At 61.4% G+C, this 26,350-nt stretch overlaps 1 protein-coding gene across 1 annotated transcript; it reads left to right on the forward strand.

Moving 5' to 3' along the window:
* The first annotated feature begins 2,926 nt into the window (after nucleotides 1-2,926).
* Nucleotides 2,927-19,499, forward strand: ADSS1 (adenylosuccinate synthase 1). Its single transcript, XM_043490237.1, has 13 exons — nucleotides 2,927-3,208; nucleotides 9,470-9,572; nucleotides 12,458-12,520; nucleotides 13,100-13,150; nucleotides 13,354-13,420; nucleotides 14,433-14,540; nucleotides 14,642-14,723; nucleotides 14,996-15,122; nucleotides 16,271-16,425; nucleotides 17,104-17,228; nucleotides 17,783-17,880; nucleotides 18,905-19,054; nucleotides 19,126-19,499. Exons 1-13 carry the CDS (start codon nucleotides 3,017-3,019, stop codon nucleotides 19,176-19,178), a joined length of 1,374 nt encoding a protein of 457 aa, XP_043346172.1. The 5' UTR covers nucleotides 2,927-3,016; the 3' UTR covers nucleotides 19,179-19,499.
* Nucleotides 19,500-26,350: the final 6,851 nt, after the last annotated feature.

Below are 26,350 nucleotides of genomic sequence, written 5' to 3' on the forward strand. Positions count from 1 at the left end.
GACAGATGGGTGGGTGGATGGACAGATGGGTGGATGGGTGGACAGGTGGGTAGAGGAAGAGAGGAATAGACAGGTGGAAAGAGTGAGAGACAGGTGGATGGATGGGTGGGTGGCTGCATTAGCAGGAAGATGGCTGCGTGGATAGGCGGATGGAGGGGGGTGGGGTTGGCCCGAGGGGCCCTCCTTGCCCCCACAGAGCACCTGGGAGAGGGGCAGGGCAGACGGCAAGCAGACGCCAGCACCGTGGTGAGACGAGCATGGCCCCGTGGGGCCATAACGTATACGTGTAGACGTTGCCCACTGTGAGTGTGTGTGATGCAGCTGCCCTGTCAGCAGATTCACAAGGTTCTGCAGTTGTCACGATCTACTTTTGGAATATTTCCGTCCTCCCCCTGAAGCTCCCGCATTCTCCCTCCCCACGGCCCCGGCAGCCACTGCACTGCCTTCTGTTGCTATGGGTTGACCTTCCGTCGACATTTCACTTGAGTGGAATCAGACAGTACGTGGCTTTCTACGATGGGCTGGCTTCACCTAGCGTGACCTGGAGACTCAGCTGCACAGTGCGTCAGGACCCCATTCCTTCATGTGGCTGAGTGACGTCTGGTCTACACAGACCTCATTCCGTCTGTCCGTTCTGTGGACAGACCACATTCTGTCCGTCCATCCTCCTGTCCGTGGACACTCGGGCGGCCGCGCAGGGCTCTGAGCCACGCCGCTGAGAGTGTCTGTGTTCTGCAAGTCCGTCTTCATTGCTCTGGGGTGGATTCCTAGGACAAGAATGGCTGGGTCATATGCCAAGTTTTATATTCAACTTTTTAAGAAACTGCCAAACTGTGTTCCAAAGCGTCTGCACCAGCCTTCATTCCTGTCCTGTTTCAGGTTCAGAGGTCTGCGTCCTGGGACACCGTGTGCGGTGTGCAGTGAGGTCACACAGGGAGCCCCCCAAGCCCCGAGCCCTGTGCTGCCCCTGCTTTGGGGACAGGCCCGCTGCCTGCAGGGCTTCTGCTGGGGAACGTTCTAATTCCGGCTGGGCCGTGTGACTGGCCCGGCCCCAGCTGCCGGGCCTGGACAGGGCTGTTTATAGAAAAGCCCAACTCCCCCCGCCCTCCCCCAGGCATGCTGGCTATTTATAGACCGGGGCCTGGGGGAGCGGGTGCCTCAGCCAGCACCTGGCTCTGGAGCCTGTCTGAACCCCCATGGCATTCCCCTGGCCCCCCCCAGGCCTCCATCTCACACCTGCTGGCCCGGAGCCCCGGGTCTCCCCTGGTCAGGGCTCTGGGCGGCAGCCCCCGCAGGCCCTTCAGCACCCGCGACAGACAGGGAAGCACCCCACCGCTTCCCCGCTAGAGGTGACGTCAGCAGAGCCCTCTCCAGACTCGGGGTGGGCATCCTGAGGCTCCACCCACATATCCGGAGACAAAGAGGAGACCCCCACCCCTCCCGCCCCGCCCACCCTCAGTCCTGCCTGCCCCAGTCCCGCCTCCTCAGCAGGGACACAGCCCTCCTCTACTCCCTGACTCCCCGAAACCCTGCGCCCCCAGCCGCGCCCCCGGCCACACCCCGCGGCTCGCCCACCCTCAGCTTCCGCAGCTCTGCACGCAGCCCGCCTGCCGCTGCTCCGGCAGATCCCAGAGCCGGTGCCCGGGGGCTGGGGGGGGGGGAGGAGCACTGCCCGTCCTGTCACTGTCCCCGAGGGAGGCCTGGCACCCGACTTGTAACCCGTGGTGTCCCCGTGTGAGACAAAACGGACTCAGACACAGCGGCCAAGCGACCTGCCCAGGGTCGGAGCCTGGCTCTGCCCAGGAGCCCAGGGGATGAGGCTGGGGAGGGAGGAGAGAGGGGGAGGATGGGGTGCGGCGCAGCCCACTGCCCCCCCCCCCGCTAGAATCCCTGACCCCCCACGAGGCTGTGACAGGACCAGGCAGGGAGTGTCTGGTCTCCCCCTGCCTCGGGCCTGGGAGCCCAGGGAGCTCAGAGGCTCTCTGAGCACTGGGCAGAGGCCAGCGGGCAGACTCCGGGCTCCTCCGTAACAAGAGTCCCCCAGGAAAGGAACTAGAGGTAATGGCTCCCAGCTCCGAGGCACGGGCCTCATAGACCACCCCTACCCCCAGGGGCCTACCCGGGCATTTCTATGACTTATAGGGCCAGTCATGTCCAAGCCCAAGTCCACCTAGGGTGTGCGGGCTGCAGGGTTGGGCAGGCCGTGCACTCAGCCGGGAACACGGGAGCCCAGCAGACCACGTGCACCGTCTCTGGGCCCCCAGTCTCAGCACAGGCGGAGCAGGAAGGAAGTTTTGGGGTGGGGTCTCCAAGAGACCCACTGTGGCCAGTGAGCACTGTGGCCGCCCTCTGCTGTGCCGGCCAGGTGACCTGAGAACACCGTTGATTCTCCCTGGACTCAGAGCCCTGAGAACCGAGGGCAGCTGGAGGGCAGCCGCACTCCTGGATGGATGGAGCCCGTCTGCTGTGACAGGCAATGGGGGTCCCCGCCTGAGCAGGTGGACGAGGGGACGGGCTGTCCTCTCTGTGGCCACCAGAGGGCGCCCGCGCCAGGACGGGGTCCCGGGTTCACGGTGGGGCAGGTGCGCGCCCAGAGCGCCCCGCGTGGAACGCAGAGACGCAGCTCCCTTTGGGCCAATTGCACTCCTGCCCTGGAGGGGACCCCCGCGGTTTCTGGACCCCCGAATGTGGGTTCGCCGGGCCCAGGCCCCGCCACGGGGAGGACGAGTGCGATCGCCCCCAGGAGCATGCCTGGGTCGCTCCAGCTTGGCAGCGCGGGAGGGACCCCGGAGCGCGCCTCCGGCCCGCGAGCCCCGCGGCCGGGCGCGCGGCCCCAGCGGGCCCCCGGTGGCGGCGGGGGCGGGACCGGCGGCCCCGAGGTCTAGGCGGTGCGTCACGGCGCCCGAGAGCCCGCCCCGGCCCCGCCCCCCGCCCCGGGCCGGCTCCTTTTAATGGCGCGGCGCGCGGGTGCGGCGGGCTCTCGCGCGGCCCAGCGCAGAGGACGAGCCGAGCCAGCATGTCCGGGACCCGAGCCTCTAACGATCGGCCCCCCAGCGCGGGCGGCGTCAAGCGGGGGCGGCTGCAGCACGAGGCGGCGACCACCGGCTCCCGGGTGACCGTGGTGCTGGGCGCGCAGTGGGGGGACGAGGGCAAAGGCAAGGTGGTGGACCTGCTGGCCACGGACGCCGACATCATCAGCCGCTGCCAGGTGCGGGCCGGGCGCCGGGCCCCTCCCCCACCCGCCCAGGGAGGCCCCCCCACCCCGATCCAGACGGACCCTGCCCTCCCTGCCCTCCTGCCCTCCCCAACACGCCCCTTGGACGCCTTCCCTCCCGGGACACCCTCCCCAGTCGTCACCCCCACCCACTCGGGGCAGACCGTCTTCCCTCCCCCACCCTCCCCCAGGGACCCCGCCTTCCTCGCCGGCCCCACCCCCAGGGCCGTGGGCCAGGGGCAGAGCTATAAATACAAGTCGCTGAGTTGGGGACACCCGATCCTCAGGGGGTGGGGTGTGCCATGGGTGTGACACCGGGGCGGGCAGTGTGGGGGGCGAGGCGGGGACCCCAGGTCCCCAGTGGCTTGGAGGCCACCCAGACTCCGCGCTTCCTCCTTCTGTCTGGGGCTGGGACAGAAGCTGGCTGACCACAAGGGGTCAGTGTGCGGGAGGAGGCTGCCGCCGGAACCCAGAGTGGGAGCCGGCATGGCCTCTCTGAACGGAGGAGGGTCAGTCAAGCCGGGGCAGAGACCCGGGCAGGACTGCGGGCCGGGACCCGAAGGAGAAGAGGGAGGAGCCTGGGTCTTCTGGCCAGGGTGACCCCGAGGCTGGTGGTGCCACCCAGGACGCCAGACACAAGCTCTGTCCCCCGAGGGCCCCGGGCAGGGCCTGTGCCCACTGCGGACTGCTCTCTGCACCCATCTGTCGTCTCCTGCACCCCTCGGGCTGTGCTGCGCTGGCTGCTGTGGGCTGACTTACAGCTCGGGGTGCAGAAGGGTCGGCCTGGAGGGGTGCACTGCTGCTGAGGCTCACAGCCCCGTGCGGAGAAGCTGCCAGAAGTGAGGAAGGGACGCCCTCTGGGCACCTCATGCCTGAGCTCCCGCCAGGCGAGGCCCAGCACTCAGCGCCGCCAGGGGGGCCAGCACGCCCGCGGGGGCAGACGCTGCTCACAGGCTGACTGTGGGCTCCTGGAAGGTGCCTCCTGGGATGGCGGGAGCCTCCCACAGTCAGCCCCTCAGCCACAGTGAGCAAGTCCACACCCCCTCCCCTGGCCCCTGGGCTGGTCGCAGGGTTCGTCTGCTGCACATCCCCTTGAGGGGCCTGCCTGCTCCAGCCGTGATGCTCAGGGCCCTCTGTGTGACCTGCCCACTCTGGCCAGCCTCACCCGCCCTCCTCGAAGTGACCTCGGGACTTGGCAGGTGTCCATGAGGGCCCTCGCCTTGGAACCACCAGGCTCCCCGCTGTTGACGCGGTTCTGGAGGGAGGCCTTCCCTGCCCTGCCACCTGGGTGGGCAGGCCGGGCCCTGCCCTCACCCGACGCTTGTGAGAGCCGTGACGGGACCAAGCAAGGGCAGAGCCGCCTGGAGCCCCCCACCCAAGCAGGCGCCCACCAGGCATCCTCTCCCTGACCCAGCTTCTCCCTGAGATCCAGTCCTCCAGCTGCCCTGGGAGCCCACCGTGACTTCTCCCCTCCACCCTCTGAACAAACTGGTGAGGCGGGGAAACGGGACCAGAGCCGCTGAGCCCTCGGAATAAGCGGCACATATGGGTCCTCCCGCGTGCCACACCTGCCTGGCACCAGTGCTGGGCTCCGGCTGGAGCGGGGAGGGTCCAGCCCGCACCCCGGGAGGACTACTTTTGCCTGGAGCCCAGCATCTTGGCCTTCACACAGCACTTGGCCCCAGATCTGGGTCCAGCTCAGAGCGAGGGGCCAGGGCAGTGGGCAGCTGGCCGCAGAGTCACGTGTAGGGGGCAGGGTGGGCTGGGGTCCAGCCCTGACTGGGTGGCTGTCTAGAAGGGCTGAAGCCAGCCAGCCCCAGTGACCAGAAGGGTCGCCTGGCCTGTCACCTGGGCCTGGGGTCATCCCGAGCGGCAGCCACGACCCCGGTGGCCGCCCAGGGCCCCGACTCCGGTCCTGCTGCTGCCCCCCCACCCCGCCCGCCGTCCGCAGTCCGGTCTTCCCTCTCGGCTTCGTTCCACCTGGGAAGCCCTCCGCCCCTTTGGCTGCCTGGTTTATGGGAACTCACTTTCCACCTACCCAGAGGCGCCCCCAGTGGTCACCCTCAATTCACCCCATCTCAGTGGTTTGGAGCCCGTGGTCAGCATGCACCCCAAGACCCCAAAGACCTTCCTTAGGGTCCAGAGACTGGGCCTTAGACCCCTGCTGTTCTGTTTGCCTCCCCCTCCCCGTGTGCGTGGCGCCCGACCTTCCCCCAGCGTCGGGAGGCCCCCTGCAGCCTGGGCGCAGGTCCGGGGGCTGCTCCGGGCCCGCGGCCCCCGGGCTCCCTTCTCCCCTCACCCCCCGCCCAACGCCCCTTCCCTCTTCCTGGCGCAGGTCCCTCTGCAGCTACGCGACCCCAAGAGACGCCTCGGGCTCCCTCCGCCCTTTGCCGGCCTCGGCCTCGGGCCGCGAGCTCCGCCCACTCCCTGGAAGACCCCGCCCCTGCGCCGGGCTTTCTCTTGCGGTGCCCGCGGGCATCCTTCCTGCTGTTTGACGTCCCCGCTCCCGCCGCCCAGATGGGAGCCCGAGAGCCCACGCGCCTGGCCTGCCTGTCAGGGCCCCGGTCACGCCCTGTCCCTTCGTTTCCAGAGTTACCTTCAGCAGGCTTTGGGCCCACCCACGGCCCTGAGGCCTCAGGGCGCCCCGGGCAGGATTTATATACAATTCTCCCCTCCAAGGGCAGGGAGGCGGCTCGGTGCAGGAGTCCAGGGCAGGATGCCCGGGTGGGCGCCCTCAGCTCCCGGGAGCTGTGACCAAGGGCATGGTGGTCTCACTCATGCGGGGTAAGTGGCCATATCCTGTGGCTTGTTGGTGCTCTGGGATCTCTCTCCCTGGGAGAGAGACCGGGAATGCCCCCCGCCTGGAACCCCAGGCCGGTCCAGGAGCCTCCCGGGTCGGGGGCTGTGGGGGAGACCACCGGTGGTGCCTGCGGGTGTGCACCCTCTGATGACACCTGTCCCCCACCAGAGGCTCCAGGGGGACAGTCTCCACAGGGTCACCTGGGCAGTCGTGGCCCTGGGCAGGGAAGACCTGTGCACCCACCTGGGGGCCCTGCCCTCCTCCTTCTAGGCCTCACTCCGGTGCCTCACATGCAGAGCAGTTGTTTGGGGTGAACCAATGGTAGGGTCCCGCAGAGCAGACACCCAGAAAGAGGCGCGCGAGGACTGCCTGGGCGCGCGACCTCCACGCTTTCACCCAGGCCACGGTGGGGGTGGGGGCAGTTCATAAGGCTCTCCACCCCAAGGGCAGACCCCTGGCTGCTGCCTGCTGGGCACGATCCTGAGAAAACCCACTTCTCCGTGGCCGCCCAGAGGCTCCACCTCCGCCCGCGGCCACGCCCAGAGGCTCCGCCCGCGGCCACGCCCAGGGCCGGGAGCAGAGTCACAGCCTCGGAGACCTGCCGCCCCGCACCCACTCGCTGTGCCTTCTTCGTCCACTCTGCGCTGGCTCCAAAGAGGGTGGGCTGGCAGGACGCCTGCAGAGACAGAGGCTGGTCAGATCTCGGAGTGGGCCGTCCTTGGCCTTGGTCCCGTTCCTGTGTCCGTGAGCGAGAAAGCCCCACTTGCTTAGATTCCTCCTGCCCGGGCGGCACCTGGTGGCATCCACTGGGGACTTTGAGTGCCCGGCCAGGCTGTGGGGGCGGCGTCAGCGTCCCTGGGGACTCTGAGCTGGCTGTGCCTGCCCCAAGGCCCCATCACGGAGGGGAGAGCCTGGAGGGGGGCAGAGTCCCGAGGGAGCCCCCAACATGAAAGGAGTGAGGCCGGCTCCCAGTCACTCCGGATCCTCCAGAGCCTGTCCACCTGGGGGGACAGGCAGACAGCGCAGCCCGGGGGTGAAGGCCCTGAGGGGGCCGCCAGGCTGGAGCTGGGACTCTGAACCAGCTGTCCCTCTAGGTGGCTTTTCCCAGCCATGCCCCGCAGCTCTCCCGGCCTGTGGACTGCAGACCACAGCAGGGCTGGGGCGTTAAGAGTCGGGGGTGGTATATCCCTGCCCTAACCTCACACGCACCCCGGGAGAGGGCAGACGGGGGTCTCTGGGACGGTTGCCTGGACCTCTGCAGAGCTGCCGGGAGGGGCGCCCTCAGGTCAGTGGGTCCCAGGCTCAACGTCCAGGGCTGGCTCACACCCCTGGGAGTGGACCGTGGCCTGACGCCTGGGCCCTGTAGCCGGCGGGGTTCCTTTGCTGCCCACGGACCCACGGCGGCCTGCGCCTGTTCCTAGGCACTGGTGTTTACCCCAAACAAAGGTAGGGTGCGCTCGGCCCAGCTGACGCTGGCGCTGGGCACTTGAGAACAGGGGAGGGGAGCGGGGTGTCTGGGCCCCCGCCACCACAGGCAGGACGCAGCTGGGGGCGGTTCTGGCTCACAGGGAGAGTGTCTGCGGGGAGGCCGTCGGCCCGCCGCCCGGTCTCGCTCCAAGCTCCTTTCCTGGGACCTCGGGTCCCCCCACCCCTCCGCCAGGCTGCCCCACCTACAGTGGCCAAGGGGACGGTGGGCATGAACTGCACAGAGAACCTCGTGTGCGGGGAGGCACTGCACGTGTCCCGAGGCAAGGGCAGAGTAAGGATGGGGCCTCTGGGGGGGCCCCGTGACCTCAAAACCCAGGCCCTCAGTCACAGTGCCTCAGATGTTCAAGGCTGAGCCCACCGCCTCTCCCCCCGCACCCCTCTCCCCTGCCGCATCTGGTCAGCATTGCGCCCTCCGCTCCAGCAGCCCCCCTGGGGTCCCTTACTTGGTGGCCCACCCACCCGCTTCACTGCCAGCTGGCTCCATCCTGAGGCCCTGCGGCCCGGCTCTGTGCCGCCTCTGCTTGTGGGCCCCTCCTTGGTCCCCAGCACCCCCCAGCATGCCCCGCGCCCCCTGCCCGCCGTCGGCGGCTCGGAGCCTGTGGTCGGTTCCCACAGGGAGCACCGGGCTCAGGCACCCGGGGGCGGCAGGCCGGCCTCCAGGGTGAGTGGGCTGTGGGACAGGGCCCAGTCGTGCAGGAGGGGCCCTAGGACACACACCAGGACCCCAGTGACCCCAGGGGTCAGTGAGAGGCAAACCTGCCCCCGCCCTCCAACCCCGGGGTCATTCCAGACAGGCCTCCACATATGCGTGTGACACACGGAACACTCGGTATCTGCAGGGCCGTCGGGGGCAGCTGGGACGGAGGCTGGGAAAGGGGCGTTGAGGGGAGGTCGGGCTCCGTCCGCTCTCCTTAAACTTGCCCGAGTGTGAAGTGAGGTCCAGGGCCGGGTCTCCCCCTGACCCCCACCTGGGCCATTTCCGTGGGGGAGATGGGAGGTGTAGGTGCCCCTGGGGGAGGACACGGCCCTCGTTCGGCCAGGCCTGGCCAGGCAGGGAGCGACCACGTGCATGCGGGACCCGTCTCTCTGCTGGGTCCTGAGGGGCATGGGTGCTGAAACCCTCACAGCCAGTGGCCATCGCCTCCTCTGCCAGCCAGGAGGACAGCGGGGCGTGGGGGGCAGCGGCCCAGCCATGGAGGGGCCCCACAGATACGCGCGTGCCTTTGCAGGAGGTGGGGCTGGCGGGGCTCCAAGGCCCCCTGACCTGGGCAGCAGCCAGGGGCCCGTCCCCTCCCCGGGCCCTGCTCACTGACTCCAGGGCCCCACGTTGGGGCCTGCACTGGCCTCTAGTGCGCAGACCTGGGGCTGGAGGCTGGCTTCCCTCCTGAGTGGGGCCTCCTCCTGGCTCCCCCTCCCACCCCAGTGGGCCTCAGGATGGCTTTTCCCTCTTCCCAGACGGGAGGCGCAGGCCCACGGGAGGACCTGCTGTTGCACTCTGGCTCCTGGTCCCGGAGAGGCTGTGCCTCCTGCCCGCCGTCTGGCCCCCGGAGTTCAGGCTGTGGGGCAGCGGGGCCTGAATCTGTGCTCCCCACATCATCCCTGCGTCAGAGGAGGAACCCCAGAGGGAGTCGTGCACGGGCAGGCAGGGCTCTGAGCCCGTGGAGGCTTCAGGGGCTGCACTGAGCGGGCCTCCCCGGAGCGTCAGCCCAAGGCGGTCCTGGGTGTGGGGGCCAGCCTGCCTCTTGGACCCAGTGCCCTGGCCAGGCCCTGGAACCCCAGACATGCATCGGAGGCAGCCACGGGGCCAGGCTCCCCACGTCCCAGCAGGGATGGCGTCTCACACTCCTGCCACCCGGGCAGCCTGGGGCTGGGGCGGGGCTCCTGAGCGCCTGCCTTTGAGCTACCCCAGCAAGCCAGGTGCCGGGCAGGCCTCCCGGGGTGGATGCTGATCTGGTTTCTGTCCCCAGGGGGGCAACAATGCTGGCCACACCGTGGTGGTGGACGGCAAGGAGTACGACTTCCACCTGCTGCCCAGCGGCATCATCAACACCAAGGCTGTGTCCTTCATCGGTGAGTGTCCACCCCCGCCGCGGCCCTGCGAGCCCTTGGGTGTGAGCAGGACAGGCCTGGACGTCATCGAGCCCGGGGGTCCACACGCAGACTGGACACAGCGGGGCGCGGGGCTGGGCCCGGAGGGTCAAGGTTCCAGCCCCACGGGGACCCTCGCAGAGGCCTCTGATCTGGGGGCCCCGCCTCAGCGCCCGGGTTGGAGCCCAGGACCCCCTTCTCCCCATGCCTGGGACGGAGGGATGGATGGAGGGTGCAGGAGGCTCCCCAGAGTGCTCAGACTCCCCAGGTGTGTGTGTGTGTGCAAGCCTGTAGGCATGTGTGTGAGTGAGCGTGTGCGTGTGCATGCGTGTGTATGCAAGTGTGGGTGTCACGTGTGTGAGTCTGTGTGCGTGTGTGCATGCCTGTGAGAGTGTGTGCGCGTGTGATGACCGTGGGTGAGTGTGTGAACGGTGTGGGCCTGGCTCCCTGTGGGTCTGCGTGGGGCTCTCTGTGGGCAGCTGTCCCCTGCCCTCCTCCAGCCCCTGGGCAGCCCCTCTCCCCCACCCCTTCCCGTCACCCTCTCCTGCCCAACCCTCCGGGAACTTCGGGGACCTTCCCTTCCGGCTCTTTCCACGGCTGAGCAGGGCCACACACGTGGCTCACTGCCCCGCCCCCCCAGGAAGCAGGGCTGGCACCGCGAGCGTGTGCCCGCTGGTGGCGCGGGTCCAGCCCTGGGTGTGAGCCCAGGGACGCTACAGCGGCAGTGGGCCTGCCAGGCGGTGGGCGGTCAGGCTGAGCAGGAAGGGGCGGTGACCCATGGTCTTCTCCGTGGGTGTGGACTGGGCCCCGGTGGAGGGTGAGGACCCCAGCGCACCTGGGACCCCGCACCCAGGGGCCAAGTCTCTGCCCCAGGAGGCTGCTGGGCACCACTGGGTGGGAACCTGGCCAAGGAGGCACCACTCGCTGTGAGGAGGGGAGAGGGGGTCTGCCTGGTGTCCCAGGAGCCGGGAGCATGAGCAGGGTCAGCCCGGCCAGCTACTGATGGGAGCCCCTTGGCAAGGGTGGGAGGTGTGGGCGCTCACGCGGCCCCCACCAGGCCCTGACCCCTGGCCATCTCGGGTCTCGTGGCATTTAGATGACCTTTCGTGCTCGATGTGACCGGCTGCCTCTGAGCAACTCCTGTCTGGACCTATGTCCCGTCTCCCTCCGCCAATCCCGGCACCCAGGGGACGTGCCCTCCGGGAAGGCTGTGGGGGCCCCACCCGGCGGGCTTTGGTCTCAGAGGAAGGGGCAGCCTTGGCTTCAGCCTGGGCCCCTGCTGAGCTCGTGGCCGTGGCGAGCCGCCTCCTTGCCTGGGCTTGGCACCCGCCCTCTGCAGACCCCCCTTTAGTTTTACGGGGATGGGGAGGCCTGGCTCCCGAGACCAAACAGCTGGAGGCTGTTTCTCCACGCTGCCTGCTTTCCCGTTTCTGTGCCGTGTAAATCAAGCACGACGGCTCCATTGAGGTGTAACTTACGTACCATGAAATGCGCCCCGCGAGGGCAGGAGGGTGCATCCGTCCGGCTCAGTTCTGGAATACCTCGCCCTCCTGAAGGCCTCCCCCAGCAGCCGCCCATCTGCTGTCTCTGTAAATGAAGGCTTTTGTTTGGGTCATTTTTTATTGTGATAGAGTACACATAATATAAACGTTCCATCTTTCATAAAACAAAATTTTATGTAAATCCACGTATTTCCTTCTAAATTTTATGCCATACTTCCTCTCTGCGTATTCAGATTCCCTCTATTTTATGAAACAGTGGCCACACAGCTTTTTTGTAAATGCCCTTTCATGGCAAAACAGTTGGCAACCCCAGATCGGTGCACTGATTTTTTTTTGAAATGTGGAGTCTTCTCAGAAGCCCTGGGCAGCTCAGCGGTCGCCTGACAGCTGAGTCTGGAGAGGGGACAGGCACGTCTGAGTTGACCACATCTGAGCTGACCCGGACCCACCACACAGCTGACAGCGAGCTATGTGACGATCAGGGAACGTTGGCCCAGCGTGCAATTTAACCACCTATTTCTTCCGAATTGCATCCTGGGAATTTAGCATCTTAATGAGGATTATTAAGCTCCTTCTCATGGCAAAAAAAATGTTTCCATCTTAACCATTTTTAACCGTCCAGTTCAGTAGCCTCGAGTACATCCGTGTTGTCAGGCAGCATCACCGTGTCCGTCTGCAGAGCTCTGTCTTCTCCCTAAACAGAAACTCTGTCTGCCCTGAACTCTCACTCCCCTTCCCTCCCCTCGCCCCTGGGCGCCAGCGCCCTGCCTTCTGTCCTTGCGGGTCTGACTCCTGCAGGAACCTCGTACAACGGGGTCGCACAAGAATGTCCTTTAGTGTCTGCCTTACTTCACTTCATTTATTTATTATTTATTTCACAGGGGGGCTTCCCTGGTGGCTCAGACGGTAAAGCATCCGCCCTGCCAGGCAGGAGACCCAGGTTCAATCCCTGGGTGGGGAAGATCCCCTGGAGAAGGGACTAGTTACCCACTCCAGTATTCTTGCCTGGAGAATTCCATAGACAGAGGAGCCTGGCGGGCTGTAGTCCATGGGGTCACAAAGAGTCAGACACGACTGAGCAATGAACACTTCCACACTTGATGTAGTGTATTTGAAGTTCTTCCGTGTGGCGGCCTGGGGCAGCATTCCCTTCCTTTTCATGGCTGTATAATAATCCCGCCATGCGGTTGGGCCACATTTTCTTTATCCATCATTGATGTCCACTGACAGACTGCCGGATTGTTTCCCCGTCTTAGCCATCATGAACGATGCAGCTGTCAGCATGAGGGCGTGAATTTCACAGAGTTTTAAGTGTAAAGTCCCTCTGTCTGTGACCCAGCTCAATCTCATGTCCTTGTGTCGCAGGCAATGGAGTGGTTGTCCACTTGCCGGGCTTGTTTGAAGAAGCAGAGAAGAACGAGAAGAAAGGTAGGTCCGTGTCCCGGCAGAGCCGCCCCACCTGGGCCTGCTGGCCCTGCTCACACCGGAAGCCTGAGGGCAAGCAGGCAGTCCAGGGGCCCCAGAACTTGGCTTCAGGCCACAGCCTCGATGTCACAGGCGAGCTTTCATGACACCGGGGACCGGTGACACCAGGAGTTGCAGACTCAGGCTCTCCAGGACTTTGACCCTGATGTCCCGAGACTGGGGGCGGTTGGGCCGACATCCCTGCAGGGAATGGGTGGTCCCTGGGGGCTGGTCAGGGGCAGGAGGCGGGCAGGCAGTGACCAAGGCCGCCGGCCAGGCATGCGGCAGGTGGGCCCCCGGTGGTTGTCGAGAGGCAGGTGGGCGACACACAGCCCTGAGGTGCCCTGGAGGAAGCAGAGCCTCCGCCTCGGGTCCCAGGCTCAGCACAGGCACGAGAGGAGCCAGCGGGCCCTGGCCCTGGAACGTGGGCTTGGGGAGGCGCCGGGACGGAGCCCGTGAGAGACAGCCGCCCGTGGGGACGCGGGTGGATGTCCCCAGGTCCCCAGGGGCAGGCCCATCGCCGACCGCGTGCTGTGTCCACAGGCCTGAAGGACTGGGAGAAGAGGCTCGTCATCTCTGACCGGGCCCACCTCGGTGAGTCCCAGGGCTTCCCCGCCCGCCTGTGAACAAGTGACCCCGGGCGCCCCCCCCCAGGCCTTCTCTGACGGCTCCTGGGGGTGCCGGGTCCGGATGACTGCCAGCACAGGGAGATGGGGAAACTGAGGCCCGGGGGAGGGGCCCGTGGTGTCCCCAGAAGCCCCGTAACCATCTGTCTCTCCCGCCTGCCCGCCTGGCAGTGTTCGACTTTCACCAGGCAGTGGATGGGCTCCAGGAGGTGCAGCGGCAGGCCCAGGAGGGCAAGAAGTGAGTGGCGTCTGTGCTGCCCCCGGGCCTCGAGTCCGCAGCCAGAGAGCTGGGAGCATGTCGGGTGGGGGGTGCCGTGCGTCCACCAGGAGCCCCGAGGACAGCATCCGTCAGTTCACCCTACGCCTCCCCAGCCCTGAAGCCCAGGCAAGCCACCTCTCCCCGGGGCCGTGCGGTCCTCCCCGGGGTCACCCCCGGGAGCGCCCGTGCAGTCCGTCACCTGCCGCGCCCCCCTGCCCCTGCTGGAGTCCCAGGCCAGCCTTGACCGCAGCTCCACCGGGCGCCAAAGCCTGCCCGCGATGGCCCATCACTGGTTCTCCAGAGACGTTCACTGCAGTGGGCCAGGGACAGTGTCAGAGCCGGGACGGGAGTGACGCAGACCAGAATCCTGCTTCTCACACATGTGTGCACACACACACACACCAGTGCGCGCATGTGCACAGATTACACCACTGCCGTGCACACTCATACAGAGGGACACACATGCGCCCACAGCACGCGCTCACATGCAAGTGCACACATGCTCACATGTGAACAGGCACTCACAAGCATGCACGCACACACAGGGCTCGGCCACACACAGGGGGCGACACTGGGCATCCCCGCTCGCTGGCCTGGGCTGGGCTGTGGTGGGCAGTGGGCACAGCGTGGCCCTGCTAGGGTGCAGTTCTGAGGAGATGGCAGGTGCCCAGGGCAGCAGCCTCAGTGCCAGGCAGAAGGCAGCCGAGCCAGGAAGGGCACCGCCGGTCACTGGGCCTCAGGGGGCCCAGTGCTGCCCCCGCAGCTCCTGGTCTCGGGAGCTGGCTGTCAGAGGCATCCAGGGGTTCCCACGGCCACCCAGCCCCCAGGGCTGTGGCTGGGAAGGGCCCTCGGGCATCACCCGGCTCGATCTTGGTTTATGGGGGTGGACGCTGAGGGCTGGCCGGGGGGCCCCAGGTTCCCAGGCTCCTCCCCCAGTTCCGGCAGGCCCGCCTGGGCCCCCCTGGCTCATGGCCCTTGGCCTGTCTTCCAGCATTGGCACCACCCGGAAGGGGATCGGGCCAGCCTACTCGTCCAAGGCTGCCCGCACCGGCCTCCGCATCTGCGACCTCCTGTCCGACTTCGACGAGTTCTCCACCCGGTATCTGACCCGTTCCCGGCCCTGGGCTGGGGGAGGCCGGGCCAGGGAGGCAGGCACGGGGCTCCGGGGAGGCGGGGTGGCCATCACTGTCGCTTCCGCAGGTTCAAGAACCTGGCGCAGCAGCACCAGTCCATGTTCCCCAGTTTGGAAATTGACGTGGAAGGTCAACTCAAAAGGCTCAAGGTAGAGCTGAGCACCCGGCGTCCCAGCTCACTGCTAGAGGGATGGAGCGGGCGGGAGACAGGAGGACGTCCACACGGAACCCTTCTGGAAACCTCCAGGGCCGGACCCCAGCTCCTCCAGCCTCGTCTGGGGCTCTAGATGTAGACGGGATGGACCCACAGGGATGTGTGCAGACATCCTCGCTGGGCAGGAGTTTGCTGGAAGACAGAGGCTGTGGGGAGGAGGCCAGAGCTGGGTGGACCCCCTTCTTGCATCCTGGCCCCTTCTCCCAGGGCTTCGCCGAGCGGATCCGCCCCATGGTCCGAGACGGCGTTTATTTCATGTACGAGGCGCTCCACGGCCCCCCCAAGAAGATCCTTGTGGAGGGCGCCAACGCAGCCCTCCTTGACATTGACTTCGGTACGTCCCCATCCAGAGCCCCATGAGCCCTGCCTTTTCTGTCTGCCGAGGAGACAGCTGTGGTGGGCTCGCCTTCCACCCAAGCGGCCCTCTGTGCTCTGGAAACAGTCATACTGCCCTCTGCCCGTAACTTCAGCCAGGAGGGGAGAAGAGAGGCTAGGTTGGGGATGAGGGATGGGGATGAGGGGGGTGAGGGAGGGGGATTGGGGGGATGAGGGAGGGGGATCGGGGGATGAGGGAGGGGATGAGGGGGATGAGGGATGGAGATGAGGGCGATCAGGGGGCATGGGGGATGAGGGATGGGGATGGGGGGATGAGGGATGGAGATGAGGGGGGATGAGGGGGGATGAGGGAGGGGGATCGGGGGGATGAGGGAGGGGGATGAGGGATGGAGATGAGGGCGATCAGGGGGGATGAGGGATGGGGATGGGGGATGAGGGAGGGGGAGGGGGATGAGAGAGGGTGTGGAGGATGAGAGGGGGTTGAGGGGGATGAGAGGGAGATGGGGGATGAGGGATGGGGATGAGGGGGATGAGGGATGGAGATGGGGGATGAGGGATGGAGATGGGAGGGGATGAGGGGGATGAGGGATGGAGATGGGGGATGAGGGATGGAGATGGGAGGGGATGAGGGATGAGGATGAGATGGGGGATGAGGAATGGAGATGAGGGGGGATGAGGGAGGGGGATGAGGGGATGACAGAGGGGGATGAGGGATGGGGATGGGGGATGAGGAATGGAGATGAGGGGGGATGAGGGAGGGGGATGAGGGGATGAGGGAGGGGGATGAGGGGATGAGGGATGGGGATGAAGCATGGAGATGCGTGGGGATGAGGGATGGGGATGAGGGGGATGACAGGGATGAGGGAGGGGGATGAGAGATGGGGATGAGGAAGAGACTGGCTGGGTCCGGAAGCTCTGACTGCCCCACCTGGGCCTCTGTCCTCGCCGTCCCAGGCCCAGGGACACACCAGCCCCGAGGCTGCCTGGCGCAGGCAAAGCACCCACCATCCAAGTCGGACCCTCCCCCCCCCAGCTCACACACACAGCACCCTGCGTCGGCCACGCCCCCTGGATGGCCCCTGGGACACTGGGGCGACCCTGCACCAGGCTTCCTGCGGGGTGGCAGCCCGACTGACTGTCTCGCAGGGACCTACCCCTTTGTGACGTCCTCCAACTGCACGGTGGGCGGCGTGTGCACCGGCCTGGGCATCCCGCCCCAGAACATAGGCGAGGTCTACGGCGTGGTCAAGGCCTACACCACGCGCGTGGGCATTGGCGCCTTCCCCACCGAGCAGATCAACGTGAGTCCCCAGCCCCGAGGGACGCGCGCGGGCAGCTGGTGGAGGGGCGGGGGAGGCCGCAGAGAAGATGCCGAGGCCGCAGCCCCGGCCACCCCCCCAGCACGTGACTGTCCCGCCGAGCCCCTGGCTCACGAAGGACCCTGAGAGCCTTCTCTCTGGCCCGGCCTGGGCGCCCAGGCTGCCTTCCTCCTGGGGCCGAGCGAGCCTGGGTTTGGTCTCAGCCGGGCAAGAGCAGGGCAGGAGCAGCGCCCCCACCTCACCCAGCAAACTGCCCTGCAGCCGTGGGTGTCTCTGGGCGCTCAGGACGGCCCCCACCTTCCTCTCCCCAGCCTTGCGCCCGCGAGGCTGGAGGGACATGAGGCTGCTGTCCTGAGCAGGCGTGTGGGGGCCAGAGCAGGAAGGGGACGTGCTGGGCAGGGTTGTGAACCCCGGAGAAAGAAGCACAAAATAAGCACACAGCCTGCTCGAGGGCAGCTGCGGGGTCTGGCGGATCCACCCTCACCTGCCCACGGGGCTAGGACGGGGCCTGCGGTCATGAGGCTCAGCTGGGGCAGGCATGCCCGGGGCGGGTGAGCGGGCGTGAAGAGGGGTGGTCCTCAGGGGCCGTGGGAGGGCGGGGCAGGCAGCCGGCTCAGGCTCCATCCCCGCAGCCCTTGGGCCCTCTCTGTCGCCCCGCAGGAGATCGGGGACCTGCTGCAGAGCCGCGGCCATGAGTGGGGCGTGACCACGGGCAGGAAGCGGCGCTGCGGCTGGCTGGACCTGATGATCCTGAGATATGCCCACATGGTCAACGGATTCACCGCGTGGGTGGTGATGAGGCGCCCCCCCCCACCAGCCCGCCCCGGGCACCTGTCCCCCGGGGACCCAGCCCCAACTCCCCAGACGCCGCAGGAGCAGGGCAGCCGGGCTTTGCAGCTCAGGGCCACGGTCCTCCCCACACAGGACGACCTCGCCCCGGGGAGACCCCTCCACACAGTGAGGCCTCTGGGGGGGGATGGGGAGGGCTGTCCAGGGCACCTTGGGGCCGGCCCTGCACCGGCTCCTGAGCACAGACAGGGAACGAGACATCATGAGGCCAGAGGGCGTCCCACTCCCAGAAGCGGTGCAGACAGCTCTCCTGGAGCCAGGGAGCAAGTCCATGCTGACAGACCCTCCGCTGAGCCGGGCCCAGCCTGCCATCCAGACCCCTGTTCTGCTGGGCCGTGGGGACGGGGCAGTGCTGGGCTCCGGACCTAACTGTCGTGGGCTCGGCCATCCTGCGTCCTAGTCCCGCGAACAGAGGAGGAGCGAGGGGTGGGGCTGGGCGGGAGCAGCGTTGGTGGCTGACCGCCCCTCGGCTTCTCTGTGCTCTGGGCAGGCTGGCCTTGACAAAGCTGGACATCCTGGACACCCTGGACGAGATCAAGGTCGGCGTGGCGTACAAGCTCGGCGGGAAGCGGATCCCCTACTTCCCAGGTGCGGGCGCCGCCGCCCTCCTGCCCTTGGCCGCCGGTCTTGGGCGGAAGGGACGGCGTGTGCGTGTCGGTCACGCGGGGGAGCCCCGGTCGGAGACTCTTCCCACTTCTGTCTGCAGCAGGCTGTCACCCCGACCGGAGGCCTGTGCGTCCGCGCTCTGGGGAGGGCTCAGAGGGACTCAGGGGCCAGCCTGACCCCAAGACCCTGGGGAACCCCCAGGGTCAAGGCTCGCCTCCGGGAGCTGGGGACTCAGCTGAAATAGCAGACATGGGCTCCGGACGCTCCAAGTGCTGGACCAACAGGAAGATGATGTTGACCTAAGAAACACATGTGTCTGGTTGGACTTTCTAAGGCCTCCCTGAAGTTTCTGTCACCAAGCGAGTGTCCCTTCTTCTAAAAAGCATAAAGGCAGGGATGCTTTCCTGGCTTCACAGTTACCTGTGCGTCTGGCCTGGGGTCATGGATGACCCCACCCCTGCCCCCGCTGACCCCCAGCATGTGTGTGCAGCCTCCTGGCTGTGGGAGCCCCGTGCGTCCTCTCGGCCAGCGTCCCCAAGACCGACTGACTCTGAGCTCCGAGAGGACACAACAGGGGAGCACTGAGACTCAGGGCGTGTACTTGCAGTGGACAGCTCCTTCCAGCAATTTCAGACCACAGGGGTGGTTGGCGTCTGCTGTGAGGCTGGGAGTCCAGACCAAGTGTGATCCTTGTCCTGGGGAGGGGAACATAAGATTCTTCAGGAACCCTAACACTGCAGGACCTCAAATCCCCTTGGAAGCGGGGACCTCAGAACTCCTCAGCTGAGGTGTCCCCTGGAATCTGGGGCCAGGGTGCCGTGTCCCCTGGGCTGGAAGAGGAATAGGCAGTGTCCCAGAACCAGCCCCCAGCCCTGAGAAGATCAGGCAGGGCCACTTGCCTTCTCTGCCCCCGAACCCTGGGGCAAGCAGACCCCAGGCTGGGGGTCCCAGGCCCGTCTCCACGTGGACATTGGCGGCACGCGGCTCACCCGGCCTGTGTCCACAGCCAACCAGGAGATCCTGCAGAAGGTGGAGGTGGAGTATGAGACGCTGCCGGGGTGGAAGGCGGACACCACGGGCGCCCGGAAGTGGGAGGACCTCCCCCCGCAGGCCCAGAGCTACATCCGGTTCGTGGAGAACCACGTTGGAGTGGCAGGTGGGTGCCCTGCGTCCGGCCACCCCCTCCACCCGCCTCACCCCAGGCTAAACCTCCCCTTCCCCTTTCAGTGAAATGGGTTGGTGTTGGCAAGTCCAGAGATTCGATGATCCAGCTGTTTTAGACAAAGCCGGAGCTGACCCCAGCGGGCCATGCCGCATGGCCACGTCGTGTCGTTTCCTCGGCTGGCAGAACCAACGCCGTAAACAAAGAGATTTGAAAGCTATTTTCTGTACTTTTGTATTTCTCTTTAAGCCTTCAGCCCAACCCACTGATTTCTACAACTTGAAACATCTGAAAGCCAGTGTTGTGTACATTTTTTTAAATCCTGCTATTTCACATCAGCTCAAACCAGAGCCCTTTTCTGACTCATGAACTGTCACGTGGTTGTCTATGCAGTTGGAGCCTCTGAGCAATAAACAAATCCCACAGCCTCTGAACAGCAGTGATCAGTGCAGGTTTTTTTCTGACTTCGTCATTGTTGCTTCGACTTCTAACTGCTGAAAGGCACCGCTCGCCAGCATCAGCGGCCTGGGTGACTCACATTTTCAGTGTCAGGAAGCCAAGCCATTTGTTTGCTCAGGCAACAGATTGGGAGCAGCCCAGGGAAGGAAGACCACGGGCATGAAGCATGTTTTCCAAAACTGAACGTCTCCGCAGACTCTAGGCCCCAGAGCCCTTCCCCACACGGCAGCCCCTGCCTTCAGTGGGATGCCCTCTGCCCCCACCCTGTGTCCCCTGGGAGAAGAAAACCCTTCTCAGCTGGCAGAACCTGCAGAGACCCTGCTGTGGTCTGTGCTCAACTGGAAGCCGTGCTCGGCTCATTCAACAATGCTTCAGAGTGTGTGGTCAGTTTAGAAAAGTAATTGGCCTTTTGGTATCATTTCAGAGAGGGAAGGGTTTATACATCTGGAGAGACTCAGAGTCCACCAGGCCTAAATCCTCCTTTTCTAGAGCTGAGGATGCCATCTGGGTTCACTGACATTGGGCAGGTGCCAACCCGGCTTGCTTCCCATGGACCCCGCCAGCCCCAGGAAGTTCTGCAGGGCCCGGTGTCACCGGCTCACACCCTGGAGTCCCGGACTCTTGTGACAGGGTATTAGGTGAACAGGCCACATACCGAGAGTATGGCTTCACACACACTAGCGAGCTTTTCCAAGCAGCCGAGAATGGCTTTTGGTTGATTTGAAAGAATGCAGGAGCACATGTGTGGACCAGCTTCCTCGGGCAGCAGGGCTAGAAGTGAGAAACACCAGAAGAAACTGACCTTGGCGTTTCCCGAGAATTATTTCCCTTCATGACAGAGCAAGGGGGAGGAAAGGAGAGAGCCCCGAGGCAGGGTGAGCTCTTAGGGAAGGAGGAAGTGGGCCCCAGCTCTCCTCCCTGCCCCCCGAGGACTGTGCTTCTCCTGACCAGATGACCTTCTCATCCCGTCCTGCTACAACGGGGTGCACACTCTGGGCAATCAACCAGAGCAGGCATTTTTCAGAAGAAAGAGAAATCACTTTGTTCTGTGTAAAAAGCTACACTCCTGACTCGGCAAGGTCAGCCTGCAACTTAGATTAGAAAGCTGCCGCTAAATCCTTCACTCCAATACAAGTTGTTTTTTTCCTTCCAGCTCTGGACCACATCTTGGGGAGGCAGCCCCAGGCAGTATGTCTGAGCACCTGCAGAAGTTTTACAGAAAAGACACCAAACTAGAGGGGACGTCATTCTCGCCTGGCACCGGCATCCTCGCCCTTGTGTGGTCCAGAGATGGGAGGGTGGGGGGTGAGGTTAGCCGCCTTCTCTCAGTATCAGGTGCTGTGAGGGTCTGAGCAATTATAACCTGGTGCCCTCTCTCCTTGGCGCCAACAGCAGACCCCCAGGATAGAGGAGCTTACACTGGTCTCAACTGAATATGTGGGGAAAAGACAAGTGATTTGAGGATGTTGCTCGATAAAATGTGTTTTTGAAGTCCTTTGGAAAGCTGTCGTTTTGTTCAGAAGGTTAATGTTCATTACCCTACCACTGAGCCATTCCGCTCTTAGAGACTCACCCATGAATGTCCAGAAAAAGCCTTAGAAGGGGATGTTCAGAGCAGCTGCCTTCATCAGAGCCGAAACCCGTCACGGCCCAGGTGCCTGTCCACAGGTCAACAAAAACTGTGGTCCATCTACACACGGAAGACTCAGCAACAGCAGGAGGAGACCACGGAGGGGTGTGGGACCCTGGACGGTCTTGGAGTCAGCCAGCTGAGGGTGAAGTCAGACACGAAGGGCTGTGCGCAGAGCGAGCCCGCCCTGCGGGGTGGAATGCCGAGCACCGAGCACCGAGCACTCCTGCGGGGGCGGGGCGGGGTGCCGGGTCACCATGGGAACGGGTGGATGTGGACGCACGGACCATCCGGGCACTCCAGTGGACGTTCGTACACACAGCTGTACTATCAGTAAACTATTTCCCAATCTAACAGTCACTCAAAGTAATGCAACCATGGTACACAACTGAGATGATAAGTAACTCAAAATTTTAGGACCCCGGGGAAACTGTGATTAATACATTTTAGCGAAAACATTTCCGGCCAGTCCTGCCCCTCTGCATTTGTCGGAGGGGAGCTTTGCTGCACTTCTGGGGAAACACAACGCATGTCCCTTCCTCATCTGACGCGTATTCAATTCCAGAAAGTCCGACTTTCTAAGATCAAGTTGTGCCATTCCACAGGTGCCTTGCCTGTGTTTGGCTTCTGGCCAGCCAGTTTTCTGGGCAAGGTAGGTCTCCTTACTCTGCTTCCATAGCCCCTTGTACTTCCCCTTTGGTAACAGTTGTCCCACCAGAGGGCAGGGACCCAGTTGGCTCTGCCCAACACCACCCCCGAGAGCCTAGCACAGAGCGTGGCGCCACTTATGGGCTAGCTTGTGTCCTCCTGGAATTCACATGTGGACACCTCAACTCCTAGCACCTCAGACTGTGACTGTATTTGGAGGTAAGGACTTAAAAAGAATTATCAATCATGTGATTGCTATTCTTGTTCAGTCGCTAAGTTGTGTCTGACTCTTTGCAACCCCATGAACTTCAGCACACCAGGCTTCCCTGTCCTTCACCATCTCCTGGGCTTTAAGCAAACTCATGTCTATTGAGTCAGTGATGCCATCCAACCATCTCATCTTTTGTCATCCCCTTCTCTTCCTCTCAATCTTCCCAGCATCAGGGTCTTTTCCAATGAGTCAGCTCTTCACATCAGGCGGCCAAACTATTGGAGCTTCAGCTTTAGCATCAGTCCTTTCAATGAATTTTCAGGGTTGATTTCCTTTAGGATTGACTGATTTGATCTCCAAGGGACTCTCAAGAGTCTTCTCCAGCATCAAAGTTGAAAGGCATCACTTCTTTCGTGCTCAGCCTCTTTATGGTCCAAATCTCACATCCATACATGACTACTGGAAAAACCATAGCTTTAACTATATGGAACTTTGTCGGCAAAGTGATGTCTCTGCTTTTTAATACACTGTCTAGGTTGGTCGTAACTTTTCTTCCAAGGAGCAAGCATCTTTTAATTTCATGGCTGCAGTCACCGTCCGCTGTGATTTTGGAGCCCAAGTAAATAAAATCTACTATTGTTTCCATTTTTTCCCATCTGTTTGCCATGAAGTGATGGAACCAGATGCCATGATCTTAGTTTTTTGAATGCTGAGTGGTAAGCCACCTTTTTCACTCTTCTCTTCAACCTTCATCAAGAGGCTCTTTAGTTCCTCTTCAATCTCTGCCATAAGGATGGTGTCATCTGCATATCTGAGGTTGTTGATATTTCTCCTGGCAATCTTAATTCCAGCTTGTGATTCATCCAGCCCAGCATTTCACATGATGTACTCTGCATAGAGTACATAATGTACTCTACTAAAGAGCCTCTTGATGACAGTGAAACAGGAGAGTGAAAAAATTGGCTTAAAACTCAATATTCAGAAAACTAAGATCATGGCATCTGGTCCCATCACTTCGTGGCAAATAGATGGGGAGTGGAAACAGTGAGAGGCTATTTTTTTGGGCTCCAAAATCACTGCAGATTGTGACTGCAGCCATGAAATTAAAAGGCACCTGCTCCTTGGAAGAAAAGTTATGACCAACCTAGACAGCATCTTAAAAAGCAAAGAAAAAAAAAAGCAAAGACATTACTTTGCCAACAAAGGTCTGTCTAGTCAAAGCTATGGTTTTTCCAGTAGTCATGTATAGATGTGAGAGTTGGACCATAAAGAAAGCTGAGTGCTGAAGAATTGATGCTTTTGAACTGTGGTGTTGGAGAAGACTCTTGAGAGTCCCTTGGACGGCAAGGAGATCCAACCAGTCCATCCTAAAGGAAATCAGACCTGAATATTCATTGAAAGGATTGGTGCTGAAGCTGAAACTCCAGTACTTTGGCCACCTGATGCGAGAACTGACTCATTTGAAAAGACCCTGATGCTGGGAAAGATTGAGGGAAGAGAAGGGGACAGCAGAGGATGAGATGGTTGGATGGCGTCAGTGACTCAATGGACAGGAGTTTGAGGAAACTCCAGGAGTTGGTGATGGACAGGGAGGCCTGGTGTGCTGCAGTCCATGGGGTCGCAAAGAGTTGGACATGACTGAGCGACTGAACTGAACTCTGTATATAAGTTAAATAAGCAGGGTGACAATATACAGCCTTGACGTACTCCTTTTCCTATTTGGAAGCAGTCTGTCGTTCCGTGTCCAGTTCTAACTGTTGCTTCTTGACCTGCATACAGGTTTCTCAGGAGGCAGGTAAGATGGTCTGGTATTCCCATCTCTTTAAGAATTTTCCAGTTTGTTGTGATCCACAGAGTCAAAGGCTTTAGTGTAGTCAGTGAAGCAGAAATAGATTTTTTTCTGGAATTCTCTTGCTTTTCCTATGATCCAACATATATCAAGATATAATTGACACAGAACAAGTAATTGGCACATATAATGCACACCTTAATTATACACTGTTGACCTACAACAATAAAAGAGACCAGCAAAATGGAATTATTCGGAAACAGCCAAGAGTTGCAATTTGGAACATGCAATCTATGGCAAACCACAGGCAAGTCTGGAGAACAAAGAAGAGGCACTTCTTTAATAGAGGAGAAGGGATAATTAGGAGGGGCCCGTCTAAGCAAAGAGTCCATTGGTGGAAACTGAGACTTTGGCATGTAAGCGGTCATTTACTGGCTGGCTTGTTGCCAGGAGTGGAGTTCTTCCTTCCTCCTCCTATTAGTGAAGTAAGGCAAGGTGCTCTCTTCCTATTGGGTCTGCAGTTAATGTGGTGTGGCAGGGTGTGCTTGGCTTCCCAGGTGGCTCAGTAGGTAAAGAACCTGCCTGCAATGCAGGAGACACCAGAGATAGGGTTTAATTCCTGGGTCGGGAAGATCCCCTGGAGGGGGGCATGGCAACCCACTCCAGTATTCTTGCCTGGAGAATCCTATGGACAGAGGAGCCTGACGGGCTACAGTCCATAGAAAAGAGTCGGACACGGCTGAAGTGACTGAGCACACAGCACACACACAGGGTGTGCTTGCTCCCTCTTCTGGCCTCCTGACTCCAATTTATTTTTTAAATCTTTGACCGTGCCGCTTGTGGAATCTTAGTTCCCTGACTAGGGATTGAACCCTCAACCCTCAGCAGTGAAAATGCAGAGCCCTGACCCCTGGACCGCCAGGGAATTCTCTCTGACTCCATTGTATTTTATTTAAATATCGATTTATCTGTCTGGCTGTGCCGGGCCTTAGTTGCAGTACACGAGATCTTAGTTGCAGCATGCTTGAACTCCTGGTTGCATGTGGGATCTAGTTCCCCAACCAGGGATCAAACCCAGGCCCCCTATTTTGAGAGCCTGGAATCTTAACCACTGGACCACTAGGCAAGTCCCTCTGACTCCATTTTAAACGAGGTTTCTGTTTCTTAATTTTTATAACATTAAGGTGTACAATGTCATGATTTCATACACATACATATTGCAAACCATGATAAGGTGAGATAATACATCCTTCACGTCATGTAATTACCATTTCGCTGTTTTTGTTATGGTGAGTACATTTAGCATCTACTTTTAGCAACTTTCAAGTACATAATACTTGTTAACTCTAGTCACTGTGCTGTACATTATTAGAACCATGGAACTTCATCTTATAACCAGAAGTCTGTACCATCAGACCATCAGCTCCCCATTTCCCCCAATGCCAGCGCCCAGCAACCACCATTATACTCTGCTTCTCTGATGATTTTGAATTCCACATGTAAGTGCAATTATACACTACTATATTTGTCTTTCTCTGACTTAATTAGCAAAACATCCTCCAGGTTCATTCATGTTGTTGTAATTGGCAGGATGGCCTTTTTTATGGCTGAATAATATCTCATTACATGTAATTCCAAATATCACTCATTTCTTTACTCACTCATCCATAGAAGAACACTTAGGTTGTCTCCATGTCTTGGCTATTGCAAAAATGCTGCAGTGAACATGGGGGCACAGCACTTCGATACTGGTTTCAATTCCTCTGTATACACCAAAGTGGTATTGCTGGATCACATGGTAGTCCTATTTTCAACTTTTTGAGAAACCAGGATGTAATTAAGTTTCCAAGAGGTCTCATGGCTTCGTCTTAATCCAGTCTGACTGATGTCCTTGTTAGAGAAGGAGATGAGGAAGAGGCCTCAGGAGAAGTCAGCTCTGCCCTCCTCAATCTGGGACTTCCAACTCCCAGAACTAAAGAGAAGAAATGTGTATTGTCTACACCCCCAGTCTGAGAGTTTTGTTACTAGCACCTCTAGAAAAGGAATCCAACACTGACCAGGCCCTCAACAAATATTTCTTAAAATTAAGTTGAAATAGAAGAGCTGTCAAGATTCTTTTAATCACAATGTTTTGCATCTATTGAATATTTACTGTGACTGAAAAGAGTCTAAGGCAGTTTCAAATCTGAACCCAAAGAAACTTTTTAAAATTCCCAAGATCTGTAAGATTAAAAACAATATTCCTGGGAATTTCGTCTATTTCTAGGATAAAACCAATCAAGCGTCCCTTCAGTCACAGTTACTGCAGATGGCTAACAGGAATAGTACCACACGACAGCCACACGACAGGGAAAACGCTGCCAAAGCCCCCTCCGGACCTGGTCTTCCAGACCCACCAGGCCAGGCGGGAAGGGGCACCTGGACCACAGGCTGGCCTCGCCCCTATTCGTTCTAGAAGGGGTCAGTGTCCAGGGCTGTGACGTGCCTCATGTGGGGCGTGTCCTGTAAGCCTGAGGCCCTCGGCTTTGTCACCAGAAATCCAGGCTACAGAGG

The sequence above is a fragment of the Cervus canadensis genome, chromosome 17 (genome assembly GCF_019320065.1).
Source record: "Cervus canadensis isolate Bull #8, Minnesota chromosome 17, ASM1932006v1, whole genome shotgun sequence".
Taxonomy (NCBI): domain Eukaryota; kingdom Metazoa; phylum Chordata; class Mammalia; order Artiodactyla; family Cervidae; genus Cervus; species Cervus canadensis.